This window comes from Camelus ferus, chromosome 34 (genome assembly GCF_009834535.1).
Source record: "Camelus ferus isolate YT-003-E chromosome 34, BCGSAC_Cfer_1.0, whole genome shotgun sequence".
NCBI classification, from domain to species: domain Eukaryota; kingdom Metazoa; phylum Chordata; class Mammalia; order Artiodactyla; family Camelidae; genus Camelus; species Camelus ferus.
The window spans coordinates 12049163-12076676 of NC_045729.1; the positions used below are offsets into that span (position 1 = coordinate 12049163).

At 38.5% G+C, this 27514-nt stretch overlaps 1 protein-coding gene across 3 annotated transcripts in view; it reads left to right on the top strand.

Annotated features, from left to right (window-relative positions):
- The window catches only part of RERG (RAS like estrogen regulated growth inhibitor), a 91318-nt gene extending 73837 nt beyond the window's left edge, over positions 1-17481 (top strand). For 2 of the 3 annotated variants that reach the window (XM_006192103.3, XM_032473479.1), the window contains 3 exons: positions 7065-7121; positions 14095-14168; positions 15730-17481. In XM_006192103.3, coding sequence (XP_006192165.1) covers positions 7065-7121; positions 14095-14168; positions 15730-16137 — 539 coding nt within the window. In that variant the 3' untranslated portion in view covers positions 16138-17481. The remainder of the gene's footprint in view (positions 1-7064; positions 7122-14094; positions 14169-15729) is intronic. The other variant, XM_006192104.3, reaches the window with a different exon arrangement.
- The last annotated feature ends 10033 nt before the right edge of the window (positions 17482-27514 follow it).

Consider the following 27514-nt stretch of genomic DNA (forward strand, 5'->3'; position numbering starts at 1 on the left):
TGGACCCAAATGTAAAGTACATACGACTTCCTCCCCGAAATTTTTCAAATGAAGAGTTTAGTAACAGTGGAGGACCACACCACTGAGACTGCAGCTTCCTGGTGGTAAATTCCTCATCAGTAAAAAAGAAGGGTTTTTTGTTTGTTTTTTGGTTTGTTTGGGGGGTTTTTTTGGTTTTGTTTTGTTTTGTTTTGTCTTTTTGTTTTGTTTACTCCCACTCAACTGAATGTCCTATGCAGGACCTGATGCAGATGTCACTTGATGTCATTTAATAGCTACTGAGGTCAGACAATCCAAGGCCATCATTATGCTAAAATGGATGTTATGGATGGAAGCTCACAGACACTTCCAGAATTCGTTTTACCTCCTACATGGGAACGTAGTCAAGAAACCCGGACGGGCTTACTGGTCTGACCCAATTCTTCCCACTCATCAACCCCTGTTCCCCAGTGGTGCCGAAAGGGGGTACTTGAACAAAGCATTGTACATAACACCTCTACCAAACTAAACATAAACTTTTTTTTTTGTAGTTAAATGCAGAGGGTCAATTTTTTTCCCATCCCTTTCCTCCTTTTCCACAGCAAATAAAGCTCACTGGCCTGGGAGTAGCCTCTCTCTGCCAACCTTTGGCCAGTGAAGAGGATTCAGAGAAAGTAATACAACCATCAATCAGAAAAGGAGGGGCGACAAAGGAAAGTCATTAAGCTGTGGCCTCAGTCATGCATTCTGGCGCAAGGTGCCCTGACTCACCACAGCGGCAACAGTTGACGTCACTCGTCTTGCTGCAGCTGATGGCTGTGACCAGAGGGGGTGACCCCCTGAAAATGTGTCAGACAAGAGCGGGCATATACTTCAGGAGGAAGTGTAAACTGCTTCCTTGATGTACACACAGACATATACACACACAGGTGCATGCATACACACACGCACCTGCTGTACTGTGTACATGCTGGTTAGTGCACGCTACCAGGGCACCGCGGAGGGAAGATGCAGCACAGCCCGTGACCTGTTAGCGCACACCCAGTAAATGAAGGTGGAGAACGATACCAGGAAGACTGCTTTATTCCTAAATATTTCCCCATTATAATTTTTGTGATATTGTTTAAATTGATGTTGTGCTTAGTGAAGTGAGAAAACAGTTCCCAAATGGTATGAAACTCTCTTATCTTTCTCCTTTTCATTATTTTTCCAACACTCTATTTGTTGTGGCATTTTCCCCTATACATCATCAAATTCAAACTGAAAGCAATTTAGTATTGATTTTTGCCACCCATCGAAGCTTGATACTATACAACGATTGCTTAACATTTTTTGCTGGTCAGATAATTACATTGTAAGTACTGTAATGAAGTAGAAAGGGAAAGAAGAGGGAAAAAGGTATTCTGTCATTCTGTGCATCATAATTTTGAGAAGTTTCACATTTAGGATACTGGGACAGTTTATTATAATGCCCTTTCTTAGTTTTTAAGCTTTAGCATTTCTATTAAACATTGAAAAATTTGGTTGTAAAAAAACATGGGGAAAATAATTCAGATAATAAGTGGTGAATATACGTAAAATCCAGAATGGACTCTGATTGTGCTAGTATTATTTGCCTTCCACACTTGCCTTCTTTCCCTATAATAAAATGTTTGTCTGTCTTTCACAGACTAATTAAAACTCTTTGTGAAATAATTGTTCTAAACTTAGTAGACTCTTGTGGAAGGTCGTTAAAAAGTATTTCAAAGTTACCTGGTCTTACAATGTACAGGTAAATATATATTTTTTATGAAAGTCCTGCAGGTTGCAGAATGAAAACCACAGAGATCACTTAATACATATTCAAAGTAACTTTTCATTATAATGTGAATATAGAAGATGATAAGCACCGCTTTAGAGCCGATATGAAATCAAGGCTTTTCACTGCGTGTGTTGTCAGGATCAAAGGCAAGTTCAAAATTTATTTAAAATGTGCACGTGAAAAATCGTGTTCCTTGAAGAACTGTCAGTTGAAGTAGAAATTCCTTTCCTATCCTAAAAGTTCTGACCTTTCCATTGTAAACACTTTTTAGCTCATTTTTTTCCAAAACAATCAATTGAAAGTTCTGTCTGAATCTCTCTTGAGTACATCTCTTAAATTTATTTGGAGTATATGACCATGTGTGTGAGTTCCCATTTACTTTGAAAAGTTCATTTCCTTTTGAACACTTGGTTTCTTGCACAGATTATATCCAATCAATTTCCAGTGAAGAATGTTATCCTGGTCATTAAATCTGGTATTTCTGATGTCTGCCTCATCATGATAATGACATCAGCAATTATTTTGAATAACTAGCCCAGACTTGTTAAACTTGAGGAGTAGCTTGACTATTTTAATGTAGAAATTTTGTCTTTTAGCTCTTGCTTATAAACGGAGTTTTATCCTATTGACTTATTACATTGATGTCACTTTTAATTCTGTTTCTTTGGATTAAATTCTACTTAGTGAATTTTCCATCTTGTTGGAAACCACCTTTCATTGATAATCATGAAATTTAGTGTCAGTAATACCGAAAATAAAGCACAAATGGTGAAGAATTACTTAAGAAAGTTATAAATTAGGTAAAATGAGGAAAATGTTCTCTAAATTATCCATTAGGGTTGTTTGGCTTATTTAATGGAAAGATACGGGTTTTCAAGGCAATGGGAAGAAGTAAGATATTTCAGAATGCAGAGACTTACTTGAAACCAAATATGTCAAACCTTAAAACTTCTGGAAAAACAAGACCTTATGTTAAACTCTTAGTGGAAATAAAGATTATCAGTACCACCATTTTACGTCAAAAGAAAACCTTTGCTTAGGATATTTGGGATGGAAGGGACAAGATATTCAAAAGAAAATTAGATCAATTTTATTGTTTTAATAAACTTTAAGAAGTGTAATTTGTATAAGGATCATAAAACAGGCATTTCAGATTATATATTTATGCAGCCTTTTAGGAAAATGTTACAGCATGGTTCTGCTGTGAATTCTCTTGGGTTAATTTTTCTGCCTGTTCTCTCAATGCCTGGTTACTATTTAACTGTTAAGAAGAGTGAACTGTGATGTGAATTCATACATCTTTTTCATCTATTCAACAAGTATTTTTTAGTCTCCTGTGTACCAGACGCTGTTCTAGACACTAGAAAACAGTAATGAATAAAACAAATCCCATTCTTTAATGGAATATACATTTTAAAGAAGGAATTAAGTAAAACAATCATGATAATAACAAAGCAGCATTTCAGTTATTTCAGTTATTACTGTTGGTAGTGGTGGTGATGGTAGTGATGGTGATGGCAGTAGTGGTGGTGGTGGTGGTGGTAGAGGATTTATGGAAGGGGAAGATGTGACTGACAGGAAATAATCTAATCAGCCACTGCACTCACTAACGCTCATTCTGCTTTAGCCACACTGGCTTGCTTCATGTTCTCGGAGCATATCAAGCACACACTCCTGCTTTAGAGCCTTTGCACTGGCTGTTCCCTTTTCCTGAAACACTGTTCCCCACACATCTTCCCTCATCTCTTCTATAGCCTTCTCAGCAAGAACTACCCTGCTCACCCTGTCTTACTAACATCTCTCACACCCTCCCCTTCCAGTGCTGAATCCGCCTTACCTTGCTCTTCCTCTGTTATCCCATAGCACTTAGCACCTCTAACAGACTGTATCATTTATTTACTATTTGTATTTTATTATCTGCCTCCTCCCAGGAGAAAAGAGGCTCTGTAAGTGCAGAAATCATTTTCTGAATTGCCTCCTGGGTTATTCCAAACACCTAAAACAGGACCAGGCACAGAGAAGGCACTCAAGAAACATTTATTCAATGAGATGAGGTCAGAGAGAATTTAGCGGAAAAGTTGTGACATGAGATGGTTTACGTTTTAACAGAATCATTAGCTGCTGTGTGGAGAGTAGCTTAAGGCAGTTACAGTAGGGACACCACTGAGGAAGCAAGTGTATTGTCGTTATGAGGTGAAATCGTGTGATGAGAGTTGTAGTGGTGGAGGGGGTGAGATATGGTAAATATATCCCATATGAAAATCGTATTTCATAATTAAGGTATAATAAAATTTGGGGTTAAATAATACTTGTGAAGTTTTATAATTACATGAATAAATGGTAAATGTCACCTAAGCATCTCAGACAATTTAAATAACAGTGAGGGGGTGGTATATAGCGCAGTGGTAGAGCACATGCTTAGCATGCACGAGGTCCTGGGTTCAATCCCCAGCACCTCCAATAAAAATAAATAAACAAACAAACAAACCTGATTACCTTCTCTCCCTCCAAAAAAGCAAAACAAAACAAAATTTATAAATAAATAAATAACAGTAGAGCCTTTAGCAGATATTATTTCCACAGCTGTAAAATTATTTTCATTCTTTAGACTGGCCATTTTAAATTATAATAATATTGAAAACTTTAAAATATTTCAAATGCCTTTGTCTTTTTCATGAATAATCTTTGTGAGAGACAGATGAAAACACGTTTTCAAAGAATGAACATATGACATCAAATTTTCAAAGCGATTATTGATTTTTTTTTTTGCTACATTTGAAATAGATTGGATTTTTTAAAAGGGTATGATCCCATTGTTAAAATAACCATTACATAATGATGTGGGTCCCTTAAAAAAGAATATCAGAAATGTGTAGACAGATTTCATTGGCTAAGCCCAGCAGCAATGCCCGTTGGAAGGGGGTGGCGATCTGAAACTGAGCCAGTAACCCAGAAGCAGCAGGAACAACTTATCAACCACAAAATAGTATCTCAAAGGGGCACCAGAATCATTGTTCATTAATAGAACAAGTTCTTTAGAACCAAACGCCAGAACTGATTCACTCCAATAGTAGACAAAATTCTAACAAGCTTGTTAATAAGACTTATCAGTCTTTGGAATAATCAAAGTAATAAGATAGATTTACAAATAGTTATTAAGATAGCCTTGGAAACTAAGACAAAAAAGAGAAAGCCATAGTATTTGAGGGAGGAAAAAATTATATATTTTGTATATGAAAAATACATATATATGCGATCAAAAAACTAAAAATGCTCAAAGGCCCTAACACTCTAGAGTTTTTGTTTTTGTTTTTGTTTTTTGCCTCAGCCACTCTGGAGCTTCTAAAAGTATTGAGTATTGCCAACTAACTACACTGGGCACTGATCAAGCTTCTTAGCTAAGATCCAGACATTTACAAATGATTTAGTTATGTTCAGTCTACTCGGTTTTAAAAGGCAATGGTGTGTCTAAAACATTTTAGAAAGATTTCTTTGAGAAATGATGAACGTTTAATGGGTCTTGGAACTGGGGTACTTCAGTTATGTAAAAAAAAAAAAATGTTAATTTTGATAGCTCATGGCTGAAAGATGCCAGATAAATGAATTTTTCTAAGTCATAAACTTTAAAGTTAACGCTCCATGTTCTAACAAAAGAGGAAACTGTATCCTGCAGGCAGTTACGTTTAGTAACACAGTTAATTTAAAAACAGAAAAATATCTGTCCAGTGCTTTACTCCTTCTTCCATGCAAGAAAAGAAGAAAAAGAGTCTCAAGAGAGCGGACAGTGACAGACTCTGCAAGTTGACGATAAAACCACAAGTACGCCCACTGTGGGAAGGATTATCGGGTCAGTGGCCTTGCTGCTTTAGGCACTTCAAGTATTTTGGCTCAAATCCAGCTTCACACTCTGTAATTAGAAAAGAACATCGCCACTTTCAGTCTCCAGCCAAGCCACGTATACTTGTGGTCTGTTTTATGAGGTTTTCATTGCAATTTGCACTGTGATCTCTCATACAAGCCACTGCAGTGGAGGGTATATACGTTGATCTTAACAGAGGTAATAGGCAAAGGAGAGACGGACAGTAACCTCCAAGTAACTAGTCCTGTTTCTTCAGGGCGTATCTTTCGACTACTACATACAGGGCATTTCAGTAAAAATCAATCTACCATAACGGGTATTTTTAAATGATAAAATACAGTAGACGTTGATTCTTCAGTTAGGGTCAGTGGCATCCCAGGGAGACCATGGAGGGTCTTCAGAGGGCTGGTGACCCTGGTGAAATTACATGCTAAACTATAATGTATATACATTTTTCCAGGGAAAGGGTCCTAAGCTTTCATTCTGTTTTTAAAGTATCTGAGATACTCTCCTCCAAAAAATATTTTCAAAAGATTAAAAACCATTGTTTTCAATTATAATACAAACATAAGAAAATATTCAGCATGTGTCCCATCAGTTCTGAGGGTAACAGAATCCACCTGTCTCAACGCTGCTCTTTCTCTAACTCATCTTCTAGTTAAATATTATCCAGATGGCCTAGGCTTTAAATTTAGCTTGGACAATGGATAAATTACAGGCTCTGGAAACAGCCTTCTTGGATTCAATTCCTGACTCAGGCACCAACTAACTAGGTAAGCTCAGTTAAATGAGTTAACGTCTCAGACCCTCAGTTTCCTGATCTGAAAAATGGGGTCAATCCTAGCAAGTGCCTTGTAGGGATGAAGTGGGGGTCGAGGAGGCCATGCAAGTGAAGTGCTTAGCATCATTCCCGATCTTGATCCTGACTGTAAATGCTTCATAAGCATTACTTTTGAAGGGCTTTAATGAATCACCAATAAAACCCCTAATTTTGAACATTTTTAAAATACAAATATCTTTTCATTACAGTCAAAATGGTTACATTTTAACTCGCCTTTCTCAATCATTATCAGTATTCAAACTTTAGACACCCATGTTGTGATGGTTTATGGCTGAATGCATTGTTTTGCTAAAAATTGTATATGTGAGCATTTTCACATTGCAATATTTTCAACCTTGTGACTAAAGGAATAAATCTAAACTGTTCATGAATGCTCAGTAAACCATTAAAACGTTACACCAATTTTTAGGCCACAATATGGAATTTTAAAAGTACTTGAATAAACATAAATAAATCTATTAGATTTACATGACAAAGAAATATAAAACACATGTAGTTGTATGGCTATTTCTCTTTCCTTACAGGGGTAAGAATGCTGAGAAAATTAACAGATTTGATTGAAATGTTGCTCTTTTTTTCCACAGCTCTTGTAGTGAGATTTCTGACCAAACGCTTCATCTGGGAATATGATCCCACCCTCGGTAGGTCAAATTTTGTTCCATCCTCCTCTCAAGTCAAAGTTTATGACCCAAAAGAGAGAATGACATTTTCTGTTGCCATATTTTTAAAGCATCTTGCAGCTGTTTTGGAAGCGCTTTGTCAAAGAAGCCCTGTAAGCAGGCGGTTGTGTGTTGCACATCATCTGTGCTTAGAATCCTACGGGATTTCAGTGCAGAGATGAGGACGTCAGGTTAAACCGGAGACAAGAGGGAGTGGGTACAACGTGATGCTCTTCCATCAGGAAATGTAGCATCATCCTAATGGGAGAAGGAGGCTACAGTGGACATGGCTCATTTGGTGTGGGAGAGAATGGCATGGGGACGAGAGTGTAACAGTGAAATAAAGCTTGTGAATGCTCCTTTTGGGAAAATGCATAAATAAAAATAAACTATGTTTCTCCTCGACTTCTCTCTAAGGAATCTCATTCAGCCTATTTAAAAAATGTTTTTTAAAGTAGTAAAAATTGATCTCTGTGGATCTTGAAAGCAGCAATAACGTTGATGGGTAAAGTATTCATCACGTATTTTTTTCATAGTCCAAAGCAGAGCACTTAATAGTCATCTATTTAGTTCCCTTCTTCAAAATTACACTGCAAATTCATGGGTTCCAAATTAAGCTAAGATTTTACTCTGAATTAAGCCTCTGAGTTTTTGTTTGTTAACGCTTCTGAACCCCCGTTGGTTTTGTAAAAGTCAACAACTTTGAAATACAGAGGAAGAGGGAAAGATGTGCCTCACGTCATGACTGGGCACAGTGCCCCAGAGCGAGCTGGCCTTGCTGAGAATGATGAAATGGGCAAAGATGATTCCCCGTTGGTTTTTTGGTTCTTTGTGCCTGATTATCACTATAAGTTTACATACATTTACTTTAAAAGGGCGTTTTTCTTTCCCCTTGTGCTCCTTCCATTGCTTTCACTCATTCATTCAACAAATATGTATTAAATGCCTCCTCTGTGTCGGATTATTCTAGGTCCTGGGGCTAAATCAATAGAACGAGATAGCATTGGCTTTTGTTGAAATTACAGTCTAGTGAAGAGAGAAAAGTCGATAAGCAAATAAATACATGTCAAATAGTGATAAGACTGTGACGGGAAACTGAACAGGGAAGATGACAGACAGTGAGCTTGTATTTTATTTAATTTTTAACTCTTTAATCTATGGAACTTATTTTAGTGAGAAGTACAAGGAGAAGACCCAACATTTTTTCCAAATAGTTGACTAACTGTCTCCCTATTATTTATTAATAATACTTTCACTGCTTTAAATGCTACCCTTTTCTTATAGGTGGCATCATTTTCACCAGGATGCAATTCTAGATTTGCTTTTCTCACCCAATGCCAGTACAGCACTCTTTTGATAATTGTATGTTGTTTAGACCATGTTGGTACCCAGGAGAGAAAGCCTTCCTTCTTTACTTTTTTACAAAATTATCTTGGCCATTATCTCTAATTCATTCTTCCAGGTCAATTTTTAAAACTATCATAATATGACGTAATTTGGATTAGAATTGCATTAAAACTATAAATTACTTTGGGAAGATTCACATCTTTATGATAATCTTTTAATCTAAAAGAGTAACATGCCTACATGCAATTCATTTGTCTTTACTTCTCTGTTTTTCCTTTTAAATAGAAAGTTTTTCAACATCAATAATTTGTGACCTTTGTTCAGTATTGCCACCGTCTAATCTTAAGATGATATATTTGGATCTAAAAATACATTTGCTTTAAAAAAAATCATCTATTATCTATTGTTTGCACGACCTAAGTAAATGCTTACTCTTCTCTTGTATTTTTATTACTTATATAAGCTTTATAAAGGTTATTGTCCATGAGAATCTTAATGATTTATGGGAGTTCAATAGAAAAATGCTAATTTTATTTAGCTGTACCAGTACCTCTCAACAAAAGACTAAGCTTATTAAAGATGATCTCATAAAATTTTTGAGCTCTCTCTGAATATGTTCCAGTAACTAACGTTACTTTTTAATTAGTCTTAGGTGAACCACTGTCCCTTTTGTTTCGTCCATTCTGAAAAGCAACTGCTAATAATAGAAATCTCCTGCATCAGTTACTTGTAACGCAGGCTTCTTGCACTGAGCACGATGAAACATTATTGCATGACCTTGTACGGTGCTGCTCAAAAAGAATTGCAGCTGCTGAGCAACAAGAGTGCTCATCAGACTTCAGGGGTAGCAGGTCTATGACTCACTCTCGGGGGAGGTTTGCATTTATTCACCCTGGATACTGGATACCTGCGTGTGCGCGCGCACGTGTTACTAGAAGTCACGCAAGTTCTAGCTTACACGAATTCCCAATCCATTTGATTCAAGACAAACCAGACATTTCCTAGGCTTAACTTCGTACTATTACAGTTGCAACACCACCACCAGAGAGGAAAACTACCTGAGAAAGCAAAGTGGTGTATTTGCGAAAAAAATGTTAGTTTTGAATTCTGAATTCAGAGCCTTCCTCAAAATCATGGTGCCATGTATCAACCTGTAACAGAATTATTGCTCCATAAGAAGCTGGAGATGATGAACACCATTCAGCATATTAACAACATCGGAATATCTATTACTCTGAAATAATTCTGTAAAGAAAATTCTTGCTAGCAAGTGTTTCCCAAACTTTTAGATTTCGGTGTTTTCTGTCTTTTTAAGAAGAGGAACTATCATAGAAATTCCAGTTAAGATGCCAGGCTCAGAGGGCGAGGGAGAATTACACTCACATTCTGCTGGCACTTACATTTCATAAAAGAAGGAAGTATTTTTAACATCCATATGTTTTGAAGGATATAATCTAAGAAAAAAGTTCTATCTTTCTCAAGGACAGTTTTAGTTCTCCTTACATGTTTCTCATTTTGCTGTGGACCAGTGAAATCTTTGTCAGAGGCCAGAGCTGGCCTGTGAATTGCATTTGAAAACTGCCACTGAAGCCCTGTAGGGTTTTGGACTTAGACCATCGAACCAGGAAAACCCTCTGACTGATGGTGGTGGCGGCAATGTTCTGGTTGTAGAATGACAGCTGCCCGTGTTCTGATTAGATTCCCAAAAACAAAACTGAATCTCTACCTCCAAGAGTCATGTTAGTTATCCTCTGAAAATGCTGATGATCGTGGCAGAGAACACAAATAAGGCTTAGATTATGTCCAGTTGTGTGTTTGTGTGTGCTTGTGTGTCTGCGCCGATGAGTGTGCGTTGGGGGCATTTGGAGGGGAAGAGAGGGACTGTATCTCAGCACTTGTCACTGCCACTCCTACTTGGGGGGGCACCTTGCTCTGTGTTTGAATGGGTTATGGTGTCTCCATTTGGTTAGTAAAGGCTCAGACCGGAGTGAGGGTAGGAACTGGGAGACACACTGGATCCACTGGTACTTTGATTTTGTGATTGTTTCTTCCTTCCTGCATTACAGTTCCCTCTGCTGGGAAAGGCTCACCCTAAGAGAGAGACACACCCAGAACACATTTTCTCAACTGGATACTAAAGCAGAGGTGCTTAGCCAACTCACAGAACTATTTAATATCGTCACAGCAAGGAACTTTGAGATCGTCATTTGGCAAATAAAGAAATAAATCCAATGAAGTAAATTTATCCCAGATTACGTGGCTAGTTTGTGGTTAGACCAGCACTAGAATTCAAGTCAGTACAATTTCCACTCTAGCATAAATCAACATTACTATCTGTTGTCGTTACTGTACTGGCCAAAAGTCCGTATTAATACCCTGAAATTTGCAAAAGAGCTAAATTAGTAGGAGGATTAATCAGATACAATATCCCTCTGAGCATCAACTTCTCTTAGTATACAAAATGTGCTTCTCCTCATAAAGAGGCACGGAAACATGCATCTCTCTTATCCAGTGAACTTTACGTGGATAATTGAATATGCCTAATTCCATTTTGAAATGAATATTGATTTTACAGTATACAGTATTTCGGTTCAATTAGAAGTATCTCTTAAACAACCATCCCCCCTACTCTTCAAGAAAAAAAGAGTCAAAATCATCATTTTCTGTGAGCATGAACAAAAAGAAAAGTGCTTCCGCCCTCTAAGCACATACATGTTTTTTCCTTATGTTTTGGAATCAGCAGTAGAGTTTAATTCCAAAAGTACTCAGTACACTGTGTTAGAATTCTCTTCGGAAAAGCTAGCACGTGGATGTACAACAGCTCGCCTCTGTCAGCAACACGTCCACTGTTTTACATGTAGACATGGGTTCCTAATGCAAAAGAGAAGAGACTTAAAGAAAAAAATAGTTGACATGGCATGAAACCATATTCAGCTTGGACCGAATCACCGCTGCCACCCGCTGCTCTGTCTGTGGCCAACATTCCCTCATTTCCTGCCTCTCATCATTTTCATTTCAGTTAACAAACAGCCAAAGAATCACACAACTTCATACTATTTTCATTATATTTTATTTCCCCCCTCCTGTGGCTTTCTGTGGTTGAAATACATATACTATTCATCATGGAAGCAACTGAGAAAAATGGCCCTGTCTGTCAGACAACTTTTGGTGCAAAGAGATGGACTGGAGCCCAGAACTCTGTTTTCCAGGCTCCAGGGCTGATGCCAGTCCTTTTAAAAAGGAAGGCATTTTAAGAACAGTTTTTGTTCAAATGGTAAGTAGTATTGCTTGCTATTATATATTTTTTGAAAAAAATATATTGGATTATATTTTTTTGAATCTATGTTCAAGAATGAAATGAGCTATGATGTTTTTTCTTTTTTCTCTTCTTATTACTTTTGTAATACTTCTCGTTGGAGTTCATGCAATGCCCCATAAAAGGAATTGGGTAGCTAGCCTTTTTTTTTTTTTTTTAATTTCCTGTAACATCTTATTTAATGTTTAACAGAAATCTTCTATTAAGCCAATTGAGTGTAGTTTTTTATGATAAAGAGAAATCTACAATTAGCATTTACATTTCCTTGCTGGCTATTGATCTAGTTAAGTGTTCTATTTCTCATTGTATCAGTCTCTTCATTTTTTTTCCCTCCGGAATTTATCAGGGTGTGAAATTTGTTTGGTATACAGTTCATAATATTATTTTATTTTTATTTCATCAGAATGTGTAATTATTTCCTCTTTTTATGCTAAATTTTGCTTGATCTCACCTTCTCTCTTAATTTACTAGTCAGTACTGCCAGATTTTTACCTCTCCCACCCTCCCTACTTGTTTTGTGTGTTTTTTTTAATTTTTCAAGCCCCATGCTTTGGTTTTGTTAACCTTATCTAATTTTTTCTGCTGTTTTCTCTTTTACTTCTTTCCTTATATCTTCTTGGATTTATTCAGTTTTCCTCTTCTAATTTTTTTTTTCTCTTATTCATTACTTTTTGTGTTTTGAGTTTTTTTAGTGGAGCTACTGGGGATTGAACCCCGGACCTTGTGCATGCTAGGCCTGTGCTCTACCACTGAGCTACACCCTCCCCCTCCTCGTGTAATTTGTTGAATTGAATATTTTACTCACTTTTTTCTGTTCTTTTTATTACATCATCATTTGCAATAAGACAAATACATTAGCTCCCTCAAACCTGCCTCTGGTCTCTTCCCCACCTCCACCCTGGTACTTTGGTATCATCTAGAATTGTAATTCTAGATTGATTTTGCTGTAGTTTTGTTGGTTTTCTTGACTCCATTAAGATCTTGAATTCGGTTTAGGTACTGAGAAGTCCTGTGTCGATCTGAGTCACATGCTTTTGTAGGAGCTGTGCTTTTTTCCTCTAGATCCTTCCAAGTTTTCCTCTTTGCCATTAATATCCTTAAACTTTGTTGTAATCGGTTGAGGTACGGGACTTCTTTCCTTGTGTGTCCTGCTAGTCCTTCTGATCTGATGTTGTTCAATGCCTCTCACCCTGGGGCATTCTCAGTCATTACAGCCTCAAATACTTCCCACCCCTCTATGTATTTTATTCTCTCTTTGAAGTTCATTTTATAAGAGCAAGTAGCATGACTATTTCTGTCACCCATACCTCTTACATTTTACTGTCACATTTTCCTTCTTACCATTTTCCTGGAACTTTTCTGGGAGGGTCCTTCAGCCTAAACTGCATCAACGCAGTCAGTCATTTATCGAGCGCTTTATGTCAGTTGTTTTAGCTTCCGTCTAGAGCAGCACCAGTTGGCATTTACTTTAACCCCTGGTTTCCATTTCATGTGGTCAGGGACATGCCCAGAGCCACCTAGGCTCTTGTCCCTGCTGACTTCTCACCCCAGCAGAGCCTGGGGACCACTCCGATGTTAACCTACCAGCCTCCAGCCTCCAGCTCGTACTGAGCTGCTGGCACTCTTCTACCTTGAAGAGATAACATGAACAAGAGAACTCTGCTTTGTCCTTTCTCCCCTCCATGCTGCCCAGACCCCCTCTACTTTGGGTAACTGTTCCTCCCCCAACCCCCAAACAGTAGGGTCCAACCACCTTCTACTGCCCCCCAGGTTCCCCATAGCTTGACACAGTCATGTTTCACACGGAGAGTCTCCACTTCCCTCTAGTGTTTATCACATTTCTAGGGTTGAGGTCTGGAAGTGAGTAGCTCGTCTATATTCCGCCTTGTTAGGAGCAGGAATTAACATGGTTCCAGGAACTGGATTTTCTGGGGTATCAAGGTAGAACACACTTGGTGGGAGTCACTCCCTCATTTTAGGATGTGGAGGCCTCACTTTAGCAGGAAGAGAACATCAGGAAGCTAGCCTCATAGAAGAATAAAGTAAGAGGCAAAGAGACTCTCCCACGCTACATCCCGGACACCTGCAGCTCTCGTATTAGGACCTGTCACTTCCAGGCGCTCCCAGGGTACAGAGCTGGCACAGATTCTTCCACCTCCTCCCTCTCCTTCCTAAAATGACCATTCCCTTATGCTCGAAAAACAGACATACTCTTGTGACTAATCTGTAATTTTAAGGGTCAAATTAAATCATGCACTTATTTTTTACCTTTTTTTTCGCTCATTCCCTCAGAATCAACCTACCGACACCAAGCGACCATTGATGATGAAGCTGTCACCATGGAGATACTAGATACTGCTGGTCAGGTGAATAAGGAATCCAGCTAAAATATAGCTTGGGTCAAATAAAAATGAAACACACATAATACGAACAAAATTAAGACATTGTCCTACAGTTAACTAATGATGCCTAAAGTCTTTTTTTACTTAACTATCTAGTCATTTTATGTATTAACCTATTTGCAGCAGCCTGTGTATGCTTCCTTATGTGAATTACCCGGTACTCCGAGAGGGTTTTGAAAATACCATAAGATTCACGTGATATCATCTAGAATGAAATTGCCCACCTATATTTGGGAAGATCACAAGATATTAATAGGCTTGTATGGTTAAATGTGTGTTGGAATGCTCTGATCAAGTTAAACAGGTGTCTTTACCAGAGAAGTTCTGAGAGCCTTTTTATATGCTCATGTATAAGGTGAATCTTTAAGAAATTTACTATATATTATATTCCAAACTTATATGACCTCAGAATCTTTTTTCAGAATATTTTTAGGACTCTCTCCTGTAATATTCTTTCCAAGCCTCACCAGATCTGACTGAAAATTTGAGCCACATCATTGAACAATTGCAACTTACTTAAAAAAGAAGCTAATATAAATTTGCTTTGCAGCTAGTCAGTTTGGAAATCATAAACAGATTTGTAGATAGGTTTGGTTCCCAAGAATGGGTGTGACGACTAAGAATGAGAGTTAGGAAGCTGAATGATTTCATGGTGCTTTTCAGTGACTTAGGATCCCAAGAAGATTTGAATTAAAGTATTTAATCCAAGAAATATTCTTGTAGCTAATTATACACTTTCCCTTCTCATCACTACCTGCTTCCTGTATATGCTCTCACCTTCCACCCAACACTGATTCCAAAGAGAGAGGCCACAGGGAAGAACATGCCGGCAGAAGTTACTTGAACCCATAAAGACGATGCATTTTCAAATCACTCATGCTACCTTCTTAGGAAGGACTCATCACCGTATTTGAGAATTACTTCAAATGAGTTTCTCTCATTAGTATGACTGCATAATATTTGGGCTGTTGAGATAAAAGGAAAAAAAAGCCAAATCCCCTGGCGTTGAGTTTGACTCTCCATACGATTTTTCACTTTTTCTTTTCTGCCCTGGTGGCTAATTATCTCTAATCTGAAGAGAGAAGATTAAAAAACAGAAATCAAAACAAAATCAAAACAGTTTCAGTAAGCTGTGCCTCTGATTCTGATCTCCAAAGGGTGGGGTAGGGTCTACTTGTCTGTTACCTATTTGCCAATTCTTTAATTGTGATAAAAGTCTCAGAGCCAATGTGCTCAACTAAGAGGATAATTTATTTACAGTTCTGGGGATTACAGATTTCATGATGTGGCAAGAAAAAATTAGAAGCTGAAACTTAGTGTCTAGGCAGTTAGACAATTTTTAGTTCCCTAAGTAATGCTTCTATTCCAAACTGAGAAGGTAAGCTTATACAGGCAGACTGCCAAGAGACTTTAATGACATTGAATATAAGGACTAGTAATTAAGGGATCTCGGTTAGCATTTGCAACGTCCATATGTTGCAATTACTTCCAGGTCTTCTGACTGCTGTTTTTTCCTTGCTGATAGGAAGACACCATTCAGAAGGAAGGACACATGCGATGGGGAGAAGGCTTTGTGCTGGTCTATGACATTACTGACCGGGGAAGTTTTGAGGAAGTCCTGCCACTTAAGAACATCCTGGATGAGATCAAAAAGCCCAAGAATGTGACTCTCATCTTGGTTGGAAACAAAGCTGACTTGGACCACTCCAGACAGGTTAGTACAGAGGAAGGGGAGAAGCTGGCCACAGAATTGGCCTGTGCTTTTTACGAGTGTTCTGCCTGCACCGGAGAAGGGAACATCACCGAGATATTCTACGAGCTGTGTCGAGAGGTGCGGCGCCGGAGGATGGTCCAGGGCAAGACGAGGCGACGCAGCTCCACCACCCACGTCAAGCAAGCCATTAATAAGATGCTCACCAAAATCAGCAGCTAGGCAGCTCTGTTCTTGGGAAGGCCTTGCGCAGGTGGGTCAGGTCATTGGAAACATTTTCTTGCTTTTTGTTTCTCCCCCCAAATAAAATACTCCATTCCTTGTTCTGACTCTGGGCAATGTCTGGGCTTCCCATGGGTCCCAGCCTCCCATATGTTGGGAAGTTATCGAGTGTTTTAATGCCATTTCAGTCCTGACAATCTCTCCTTTTCCTGCTTGAATAAAATGCTCTTTACTGCAATTTGAATATGTAATCGCCAGATTCTGAAATGGCTGGGTTCGTAAAGCTATTTTTAGGCACCTTCACCTTGCTTCAGTAGGTTAAAGTCTTTTCAAAGGCATTTTAAAATTCCATTCCTTGTCAAAGTCTACAAATGATCACCTTAGAAGTCTAAGATGATAGAAAATACAGTGAAAACACGGGAAGTATGGCTGAGAGGTAGGACCAAGGAATAGAGTCTTAGTTCCTATTTGAAGAGATTTTCTGAATTATCTTAAATCATCGAGTTGTTTTTTTTTTTTAAACCCTTGCTTGGTTCTTAAATTCAAACATGTTCTCACAAAGTTTTCCATTGTCCTAGAGAGTTTCATTTCAGTTTGAGTTGGTTCTCTCCATGATCTATTGATTACTGCACCCTAATTCTTCTTCTGTGGCTCCAATAAAATTTAATTATTACAGAGACAGCAGGGGCCCCTCAATTCAAATCCTGCTAGGCCAGTTCTCACCCAGCCCAGGGTGATGGAAAGACAATAGGAAACTTTTCACCAAATCCTGACTTAACTGAATGCTAACAGAGGATTTAGAATTAGAGGTGGCTCATTCATTTCTCTCCTTACTTATCATTTTAGTAGAAAGACAACATTCCAAAATACAGGAACATTAAGAATGAAGCTTAGCAACCCTTCTGTTGCGAAGCCCAGGCTCTGTTCGAGGCACAGTAAGAAGAATTAGCCTCTGATTCATTAGGTTGGCTCTGAGGCTTCTAATATTTTGGATAAATTAATTCACTTAGGAGAATTCAGAAAAGAATGAGTGATTAAAGTTCACTATACCTGAATAAATGTGTACAAAACAGATTCTTTTATTGTGAAAGTACAGTCAATAACTGATAAAGCATTATGGTTCTTTTTTCCCCTGTTATGCCCCCATATATCAAGATTTGGGCACTTTATTTTAGAAGAAAATATATATCTTTTACATATGTGCGTATTTATAAATGCATAGATATATGTATAAAAATTTGTAAGAGTTGGAGGCTTTAATTCACCAATGCATTTGGACAACTTGTTGTAACTGACTATTTTATGTGACTATAATAAAAAGCATAATTTTCACGTTCTGTCACATTCGGGCAGTCTTTCTTGCGATAACGGGAAAAGTTTGTGATTTTAGGAGAGACCTCAGGAGACAGCTGGATTGCAGAGTTGACGAATCAGTGAATGTGATATAAAAAACAAGCACCTGTTCATCATAATAGCTACTATTTTTACAGTGCTAACGTTGCTGTTTTAAACACCATATGCATGGTCTTATTTTCCCACAATACCCTATGCAAGAGATAGTGTTACATTCATGGCTGTAAGGATGAAAATACTGAACCACGAGGGAAAACAAGTCTGCACAGCTATTTAGTGGGTGGAGCCAGGATCTGCACCCAGAGAGGCAAAGTCGGACTGCTTAGTCCTTACTATTACCCGCTTAGAGTATGTTAGTGGACTGAGATACAGCTTGTGTTTTTGAGCTGTTGGAATGAAGACATAAGAAGGAGAAAATTTAGGAAATTAAAGACTTCATTTAGAAAATGAAGACTCGCTTTATTTTTGCTTTTATTTCTTTATGAACAAATATTTACAGACAAACTGGACATAAAACTTGACACATGTTAGTCCATTTGATGGTTTCTGAGCTGAATCTTGAAGAACACAATTGACCCTTAAACAACACAGGGGGTTAGAGATGCTGACTATTCACGCAGTCAAAAATCCGTGTGTAACTTATGACTCTTCCAAAACTTAACTACTCATAGCCTACTTGTTGACCAGAAGCCCAGCCAATAACATTAACAGTCTCTTAACACATATTTTGTATATTAAATGCATTATATACTGTATTCTTACATAAAATAAACTAGAGAAAAGAAAATGCTATTAAGAAAATCGTAAGGAAGAGAAAAGGCATTTACAGTACTGCACTGTATTTATCCACACTGTAAGTTCGTATCATGTTTATAAGATGAATCGTCTGTCAATAACCTACATCAATATTGTCTTATATGATACAAAACACTGTAGAGGTTATACGTATTACTAACACTGACATCAAAAATGAAAAGATCGTGTGAAAGAAATTCGTATTTCTTTACAGATATAACAATTCATGCACTGATAACAAAGAAGCAGCAACATGATTGCTTTCTGGTAGCCTGGTATAATTGATAAGAGTGTTTCCCGGTAGCCTGGCCTATACACCAAAGAAAGAATAGTTATAAAACTTGTATGCCATACGGTGTTACAGGTATATTTATAAAACAGTATTAGAAACAACATTGCATTTTTTTAAGAAACCACTTGCCCATAATGATAGGCTGACACATAGTTTCTTCAATGAGAGAGAGAGGTATATCGTACTGTAATGTAATTCTTTGAAAACAAAGTTATAAAATGGTAAGAAAACTAACGCATTATTAATTTTACATGAAATATCATTCACCTTATGCCTGTGTAAGGATAGACTAGTATCTACCTATGTTTTATCCATTCATGACATACCTAACTTTTACTTAATTTGATATTTCCAGGCTATGTCTTTTCTTTACAAGTTTTTCCAAATTGAGACAAATCTCCAAAAATTTTTTCCAATATATTTATTGAAAAAAAATCCACCTATAAGTGGACACACGCCATTTAAACCTGTGTGGTGCAAGGGTCAAATGTACATATACAAGTTTTCCAGGAAACAAAGTTGGTGAAAATACCCAGGCAAAAGAAATAGTGTGGAACCAAAAAATGGAGACATGAAAGGTGGCGGTAAGTGTAGTAACTAAAAAGAGTTTAGAGAGCCACCTGTCACTCTTCAGGAAGAAAACGGAAGGGAAGCCGAGAGAAGGCATTAAAAGAAAGAAAAAGGATAAGGGGTTTGGAAGTAAGAAAAAAATGTCAGAAATTCATAAAACTGCAAGTTTTGGTAACTAAGTATTAAAGGACTAAGTAAATCAGTTAGCTGTGATTCATTTTCAGTAATGTCCATTTAGACAGGATAGGGAAAATGAAGGCAGAGTGAAATTGCTTTTACAATGTTGTCATCTTCTAGAATCACATTCTCTCATGCTTATACTCAGGGGTGAAACTCAGCCAGTTCCTATTAAGAGTAAGCTCCTAAGGAGACACAGTGCAGTACCCGGATGCCATCCTACATCAAACACTAAGGTGAAATGTACAGCCACCAACACCAGCAACTTCCCGAGACGTATGCATACAAATCCAGACCTGTTAAAACATACAATCACTGGCAAAAGTCCCATCTGGTAATTACAGAAGAACACGAGATTGCACAGCTACAAATTAGTTACTCCTCTCATGCCTCAAGCTTCTCCACAAATGAATATTATAAACAAGTTGGGTTTTTTCAAACTGTTTTAATGATGGAAACCTGCGTGTTCTTGAATCATAATGATGGGTTGTCAGCACCACACCACCACTACCAACACTTGCTGTTTGGAATTGATTCTCTTTCCAGAGTCAGGGGACTTTTTTTCTGTGTGTTGTGTTTATACTCATGTACCTCACAGAACTGAGAGAAGGGCCCCATTAGTCAGGACTTTGCTTTTAAATAATATGTATAATACTTACATACACATAGATAAACACACTTTGTGTTCTAAGTACAGTACCAACCAAGCTTTCTTATTAAAACAGCCTATGTTCACTTTGAGGATAAGAAAGAAGCCAGTTCACTTGGCCAGATTTAATCAGAATAAAGTTGAATTCAGTTGTCCTGAGCTGATGACTTACTAGGAGAGTCTAAGAAAAAAAAATGAAATAAATAGTTTTACTCCATAGGTTTGACATGCTACATTTAGCAAATTCAGTATTCCCATATATATGAGTCTGGTTTTTGACCATTTCATTGGTCTGTTTGTCTCTTCAGGCTCTAGAACCATACATAGCATTTTAAAAACTGAGCTTGATTATGTTATGTTATAATTACTCCTGTTACAGCATGCTTTTCTGTAAGAGAATATATGATCTTCCAAAATCTTTTTGTTTTTGGCTTTTAAAATTTGGATTGAAATGTGTCTTGGAGTAACCTTTGGGTTGATCTTGCTTGGAGTCCTTTGCGCTTCCTGTAACTGGGGGTACATATCTCTCCCAAGATTTGGGAAGTTTCAACCATTATTACTTTAAATCATCTTTCTGCCCCTTTCTCCATTTATTCTCCTTTTGGAACTCCCTTGATGTAGATGCATGTTGTCCCATAATTCACAGGCTTTCTTCACTTTTTAAATAATTTGTTGTCCCTCTAACTGGCTAACTTCAAATGATCTATCTTTGAGTTAGCTGATTATTTCTTCTGCAAGATGTCTGTTGTTGAAGCTCTGTACTGAATTCTTCAGTTCTGTCATTGTATTCTTTAGCTCCACGATTTCTGGCTGTTCTTTTTTACGGCTGCTATTTCTTAATTAAATTCATTTTGCTCATCCATTGCTTTTCGGATTTTGTTTAGTTGTCCACCTGTGTTCTCTTGCAGTTTATTCAGCTTCTTTAAGAAGATCAGTGTGAATTCTTTGTCAGGCAAATTGTAGAAATCTATTTATTTGCTGGCCAGTTCCTGGAGCTTTTTTTAGTTTCCTTTGATGGTGTCATATTTGCCTAATTCTTTGTGATCCCTGTAGCCTTGCATTGGTATCTGTGCGTCTGAAGGTGCAAAAACTGATTCCAGTCTTTACACACTGATTTTGGCAGGTAAAAACCTTTTCCTGTCTGTTTCCTAGGCTGATGGAATTACTTCCGGAATTCAGTCACGTTGTGTGGGAGCCAGTTACGAGGCTGTTGTTCGTTCTGCACTAGGGTTCACAGTAAACTTGCTGCCAAGGGCTTGGGCAGGCGGGAGTCCTGTCTAGTCCCTGAGTGGACGGGACTGCCGCCAGCACCTTGTTCAGGAGGGTGGCTCTGGGATAAGAGTCCACTGCAAGTTTCACAGTTGGGCCCTCAGATAGCAGCCCTGTTGTGTGGTAGGCATGACTCTCACCACTTCTCTGGGAACGCTGCATCCTGGTCACTGGATGGGTCCCTGGGCGGACAGGACCAACCCCAGCTTGTGACTGAGAGGGGCTGGATCTGAATCCAGGGTTGTTTCAGGTTCCACAACCAAGACTGCTGTCTGCAGACCTGGCTCTGGAGCCACAGATGGGTTTACCTCCCACCAGGTCCCTGGGTGGCTGGACCAGTCCTTGACTATGGATGGAAGGGCTGGAGCCTAGTATGGGTCCCTTTCAGGATCTACTAAGACACAGATGTGAGTGTTTCCCACCCGGTCCCTGTGCCAACAGGACTGCTTGCAGCTGTGGCTGCTAGGGGCTGGTATCAGGCCTTTTCAGGATCTCTCGGGGTACACAGACAGTGGACCCCATTGGCTCACTAGGCCAGGGGCACTACTCATGGACTTTGGCTGGAAAGGGCTGGAGCTAAGCGTGAGGCCCTTTCAAGATCTCTGAGAGGGCAGACAGGAGTATCTCCTGGACTGGCAGGTCTGCTGGCAGACAGCAGCTGTGACGGGGTTGGAGCCTAGTGTAGGGCCCTGTGGGTGTCCCAGGCACAGCCAGCCTGCCTCTTTTTGGGTCCCTCCCTCTCAGCTGCAGCACAGAGGGCAGGTCTGCTGGCACAGGGACCAGACGGGATACATTCCCATCTGTGCCACCAGGTACTGAAGGGACCCTGTACTTGGTTCCAGCTTCCTTACAACTGTAGTCTGCCAGCAGGCTTCAGAGCCAGGGTCCCCCCAGAAGACACTCCAATCTGTAACCCCAGAAGTTCAGAAAGGGCCCAGTTCTTGGCTCCAGCCCCTCCCAACTACAGTTCATGAACAGTCCTGCTGGCACAAGGACCCTGGTGTTATACCCTTTCAGGATCCCCAGGGGTGCAGACGGCAGTGTCTCACGCCTGGGCTCTGGCTGGGGATGGGCTAGAAGCCACTTACAAGGCCCTTTCAGAATTTATATTCTAACCAAGTTTGGCAGGTTTACTACCCCCAGGGCTCTCGGACTGTGACCAAGAGGGCCTGGGGCAGGTTCAAGGGCCACCTCTATTATCTGGTGCGCAGGTGGGTATAACTCCTCCAGGATCCTTTGGTGTGTGGTGTGAAACAGCAAAATCAAATTCCTGAAAAAGAGAACACTTTCAAAGCAGCCAAGCGTAGTGGGTAGTGGATGGACATACATGTGTACAATGGAACAAAGGATGGCAAAGTATAATTATATTTTGAAAGTAGGCACTGATAAGTTGAATTGAATATATTGTAAATCTTAGAATCACCGCTAAAAACAAAAACAAAATACAAAAAAATAAATGTAGCTAATTAAGTCAATAGTGTTTATAGAATGGAATCATAAATACTCAATTCAAAAGAAGGCAGGAAAAGAGGAAATAAAGGAACAAAGAACAGATGAGGTAAGCAGGAAACAAGAGCAAGATGGTAGCTGTAAACTTAATCCTGTCTGTAACTACATTGGCTGTAACAAGTGGGAGCAGACCACAGAGGAACACCAGCAACACTTCCAGGGTAGTGGAACTATCCTGTGTTAGGACTGCTATGCTGGTTATATGGCTACATATATTTTCTAAAGCTCATCAATTTGTAAACTTAAAATTGGCTTATTGATTGCATGTGAATCATATCTCAAAAATGCTGAGTAGGAAAAGAAATATATCTTTCAGTTGGGAATTCAGCATGGAGGGCCTGTCCAGGAAAGCCATCCTGAAATCTACTTAAAATAAATGTTCAGCGTCTCAGAATAGGTTTTTAATTTGCATCTTTTCTACTCAACAGAGTATCAATACTTTATTTTTAAACAGTTTCATTCAAATCCTCCATGTTCCTATAAAATTTCAGGCTCCCTAGCCTGACGTACCTCTGGTCACTAGCGACCCATTGCAAGTAACGGGACATTCTGTTCCCTGGTAAACCGAAAGTCCATTTTATCTTTCCTTAGGATCCGTGAATGAGTGCTTGGACTTACTGAGTTTGGGAGTGCATGTGTGTACATGTGTCTGTCTAATTTTTACATGTTTTATGAGAGAAGAAAATACTTTGGTTTATACAATGATGGAGTGTTTTTAAGAATAAAACCTGACTATTTAGTAATCTAGAGAAGTGCTTGCAGATGTCTTCTTAATGGTCCTTCATGATTTATGAGCTCTAATAAACACTGTCATTAAACTTTTGTTTTATCATCCTCTTCATCTTCTCACTGTTATGGGAAGCCAAGGGCTTATTGAGAAAAGTAAGGGAGGGTGCTGAAACAAATATAGGATATTGATTGCCTCCATTCCCTGAGCTTCTGAGTCAATCTATGCACTGGAAGTGTCCAGCTACAATTTATGTTCTTAACATTTGCTTGTAAATTGGCTTTGGGGGATGCTGAATGCAATTTCCCTGGAAAACAAAGTTATAAATCATATCAAGGTTCCCCAGCTTGTCCATAGCAGCCTGTTAACCCATAACATAGCATTTTTCTTGGTAAAAAATACATTAAATATAACATTTCAAAAAGGATAAATGTGTTTTCAGCATCCCCTCATCTCTCCCACACATCCTGGTGTCCCACTGTCCCTTGGACTCTTCACTATATATACTTTCTTTGGGGAGTGGGGCAAATTAGGAATTTTTAAAAAGGATGATTGATAACACAAACATATCTAACTGGTGATCTCAAAGAATAGAAATGCCAACAGTTAGAGAAGTAAAAGGAACTATTTTATGTAAAATAGAGGAAGGATATTTTTCAGAAAAAAGCATGCTTACACAGAAACGAGTACAGTTTATACAAACACACAAGAGACTAAAGGAACTTGGTGATTCTGTAATTCAACAGCCTTACAACTTTTTTGAGCCTATAGACTGCTACTAGTTTATCATTTTTAAAAAAGAAGATTTTGTTTCAAATGATTGGAAAAACAGCATGATTTCGGTTTGTTTTTTTTAATTGAAGTACAGTTACAATGTGTCAATTTCTGGTGTACAGCATGTCTCAGTCATGCATATACATACATATATTCTTTTTCATATTATTTTTCATTAAAGGTTATTATAAGATGTTGAATATAGTTCCCCAACAAGAAGAACCCAAATAGACTTACACCAAGACTTATTATAATTAAGATGGCCAAGGTTAAAGATAAAGAAATGATTCTAAATGCAGCAAGAGAAAAACAAAGAGTGAGTTGCAAGGGAACCCAAATACATAAAGCAAATACTAACAGCATGTTAATATAAGAAAAGCACCCATTCATTAATTCATCCAAGTATTTGCATTATGCTAATGAACGTTGTGAATCAGTAACTGTTAACTAAACTCACTTGGCTATGATGATGCCCCTCACAGAACTGGTGTTCTGCGAACTCTACTTTAGGAAGGAATGTTTTCATCGCATCTTCAAAGAAATTGCTTCCATCAGTATCGGAGCGTTCTCTGCTCTTCAGGAGGGTCCCTTGGTAGAATGTGCTGTCTCTTGGGAGTAGTCCTACCCCGTAAAAATATACTGTGAGCCATATATGGAAGGCACAGTTTTCTTTTTTTAATTTATTAGATTATTATTGGTTGTCTAATCTCCTTTAAAAGTAAAAAGAAACACATGTAATTCATTTTAAGGTATTGTATTTAACCCCATAGATCCAATATATTATCATTGCAACCTACAATCAATATGAAATTATTAATTCATGAAATAGTTCACAATCTTGTACTAAATCTTTGAAGGTCACTGTGTAACTTGTAGCATATCTCAATCTGGGCCAGCCATATTTTAAGAGCTCAATAGCCACACGTGGCTGGTGGCTACTGTATCGGATGGTGCAGTTTTAAAATAGTTTAACATCTATTGAGTCTTAATCTTCCTTTATTTTGAACAAATCCAGTCACTAAAAACTTGAAATTAGAATCCTAAAATTTTAGACGTGAATGTGTTCTTAGAAATCCTTTAAGGCAAGCCACTCGATTCTGTCACAAAGTAACAGAATAGCAATGGGACTGGAATGCAGATGACATTCTCCTGGCCCCTGATCTGCTCTACTGTCTTAAAATGGAAACATTAGGATTTGAATTTATAAAAAGAATTGCTGGCTTCACCTTAAAAAACAATCACTACAGAATTCCCCTTAAATTTTTTCCACCTCCTGAAAATATAATACATGATTCTTCAAAATAAAAAATCAGTTTGCAAACACATTTTCCAGACTTCATCTCCTGCATAAAGTGATACCACCTGCTCGTTTTGGGTGCCAAGCTAAAAACAGGGCATATTTTGTAGATTAAAGAGCAACTCTTGTCTGTTGCTACATTTTCATTGTATGAGGTACTTAAGTCAGCTTTACAAACAGATAATAAACTCGGCAGCCTTAGCCAAAGCAGTAATATGCTGGTCCTTCTCCATTTTTCTCAGGAGAAGGGGCATCCAGCTTCCATTCATCTGCTCAGCTTTTGTCCCTAAGCCAAATGATATCACTTAAAACTTGAATTTTTAAATTCACTTTGCAAGTTATTCTACTGGCCTTGGGGGAAAAAACAGAAATATGAAAAAAATTAAGACATTTAATAGGCAAATCGAGATTTAGTTATCTATGCAATCTTTATCAAACTATTTTTCAATGGAAAATTGGGGCATTTCACATCCACATTGGCCTTCTGCAAAAAGTGGGTCGTTAATTTTGCTGCCTTAGTTTTATTACTCTGATCTCTAGTTAATAGTCAATGATGCACCCAAGTCAATCAGGGTACCAAATGAAAGCTTTTATGGAAGAAAAGGAATATAATCAAAGGGTATGTGAAAACAAAGCAGGCAGAGCACTATGTATCCAGGTGTCTTAGGGACAATGACAGAAAAACAAATGAGATATGCTGCTGTAATTATGTTCCCAGTTGAAATTAATTAATGGTGAATCAACATCCTGTCTCCAGCTACCACCTTAGCTAGAAATCCATTAAAATCGCAGCTCCACGTGGGGAACAGAAATTATGTCAGACAAGTGACGCTGCTGATAAATGATCTGATCGTGTCCATAAAACATCATAAGCCATTAAAGCAGATTACAACTCGTCTCACCAGCTCTAATTACTGGGCACCTGTCCACAAAATGCTGTTTCTGAATTCTGCATGAACATCAAATGAAGCTCCACTCTGGACTGCCAACCCACCAGATGTTTATTTCCATGTTGCAAGTCATGTCCTTGCCAAAGAATCAAGGGTGAATCATGGGGGAAAAAATCTGAACCCATAAGTAAATAGCTATTTCCCCCAGAACCATCTTGGTCAAAATTTATTGGGAGCACACTAATAGCCAAGCATCCTATTCCATCTCTGCATGGCTTGGGGGGAGTCTAATAATCCCTGAGCAATCCTGACACAGCTGAGCACTCGGTTCCTTACGGTAATGTTTCTCAAAATACGGCCCATGGAACAATTTTAGCAGAGTCATCTGGGAAGCGTGTTTAAAATTTAAATGCTGGACTCACTCCAGACATACTAAACCAGAATATATAGGAGCAGAACCTAGAAATCTGCATTTTAACCAACTCCCTAAGTGATGATTGCATCCATCGATGTACACAAGGTACAGTGACAGCCTTTTCAGTAGGGCCAATGAGACAGAACAAAAAATCTACACTACAAGTATCAAGTATCTAGTTTCTGAAGAATCTATGAATCTTGTGGGGTGAGGAATTATCTCTCAATTGTTACCATTTTCTGCTATCTGACAAAAGGATGTGCCATTGCATCTTCACATTTCTGTGCAGAAGGCACAGTTCTCCAATGTTCTTAGGGTTAGAAGAGCTTTGACAAAAGCACCTGGGTGGTTGGCATAGCTCCTGGAGACAGGATGAAACTGAGTTTCTAATGAAGCCTCTCACTTCCAACTTTATAGTAGCACTTGTTTAATTAAAATGGTATAAAGAACAAGGTCACCATCAGGCACCTGAATATGAACTATTCATTTTTGTTTGTTTGTTTTGCATCCTGAACAGATATTGTCTTGAAATAGCCTTGACATCAATTTATTAGGTCCCTTTAATGCGCAGTCCTTACTTAAATTGGGTGGAGATGTATCTAAGGCATGGGGGGAAGGTGATAGACTAATTTCTCATGCCTCCAGGAAGTATCTCGAGGG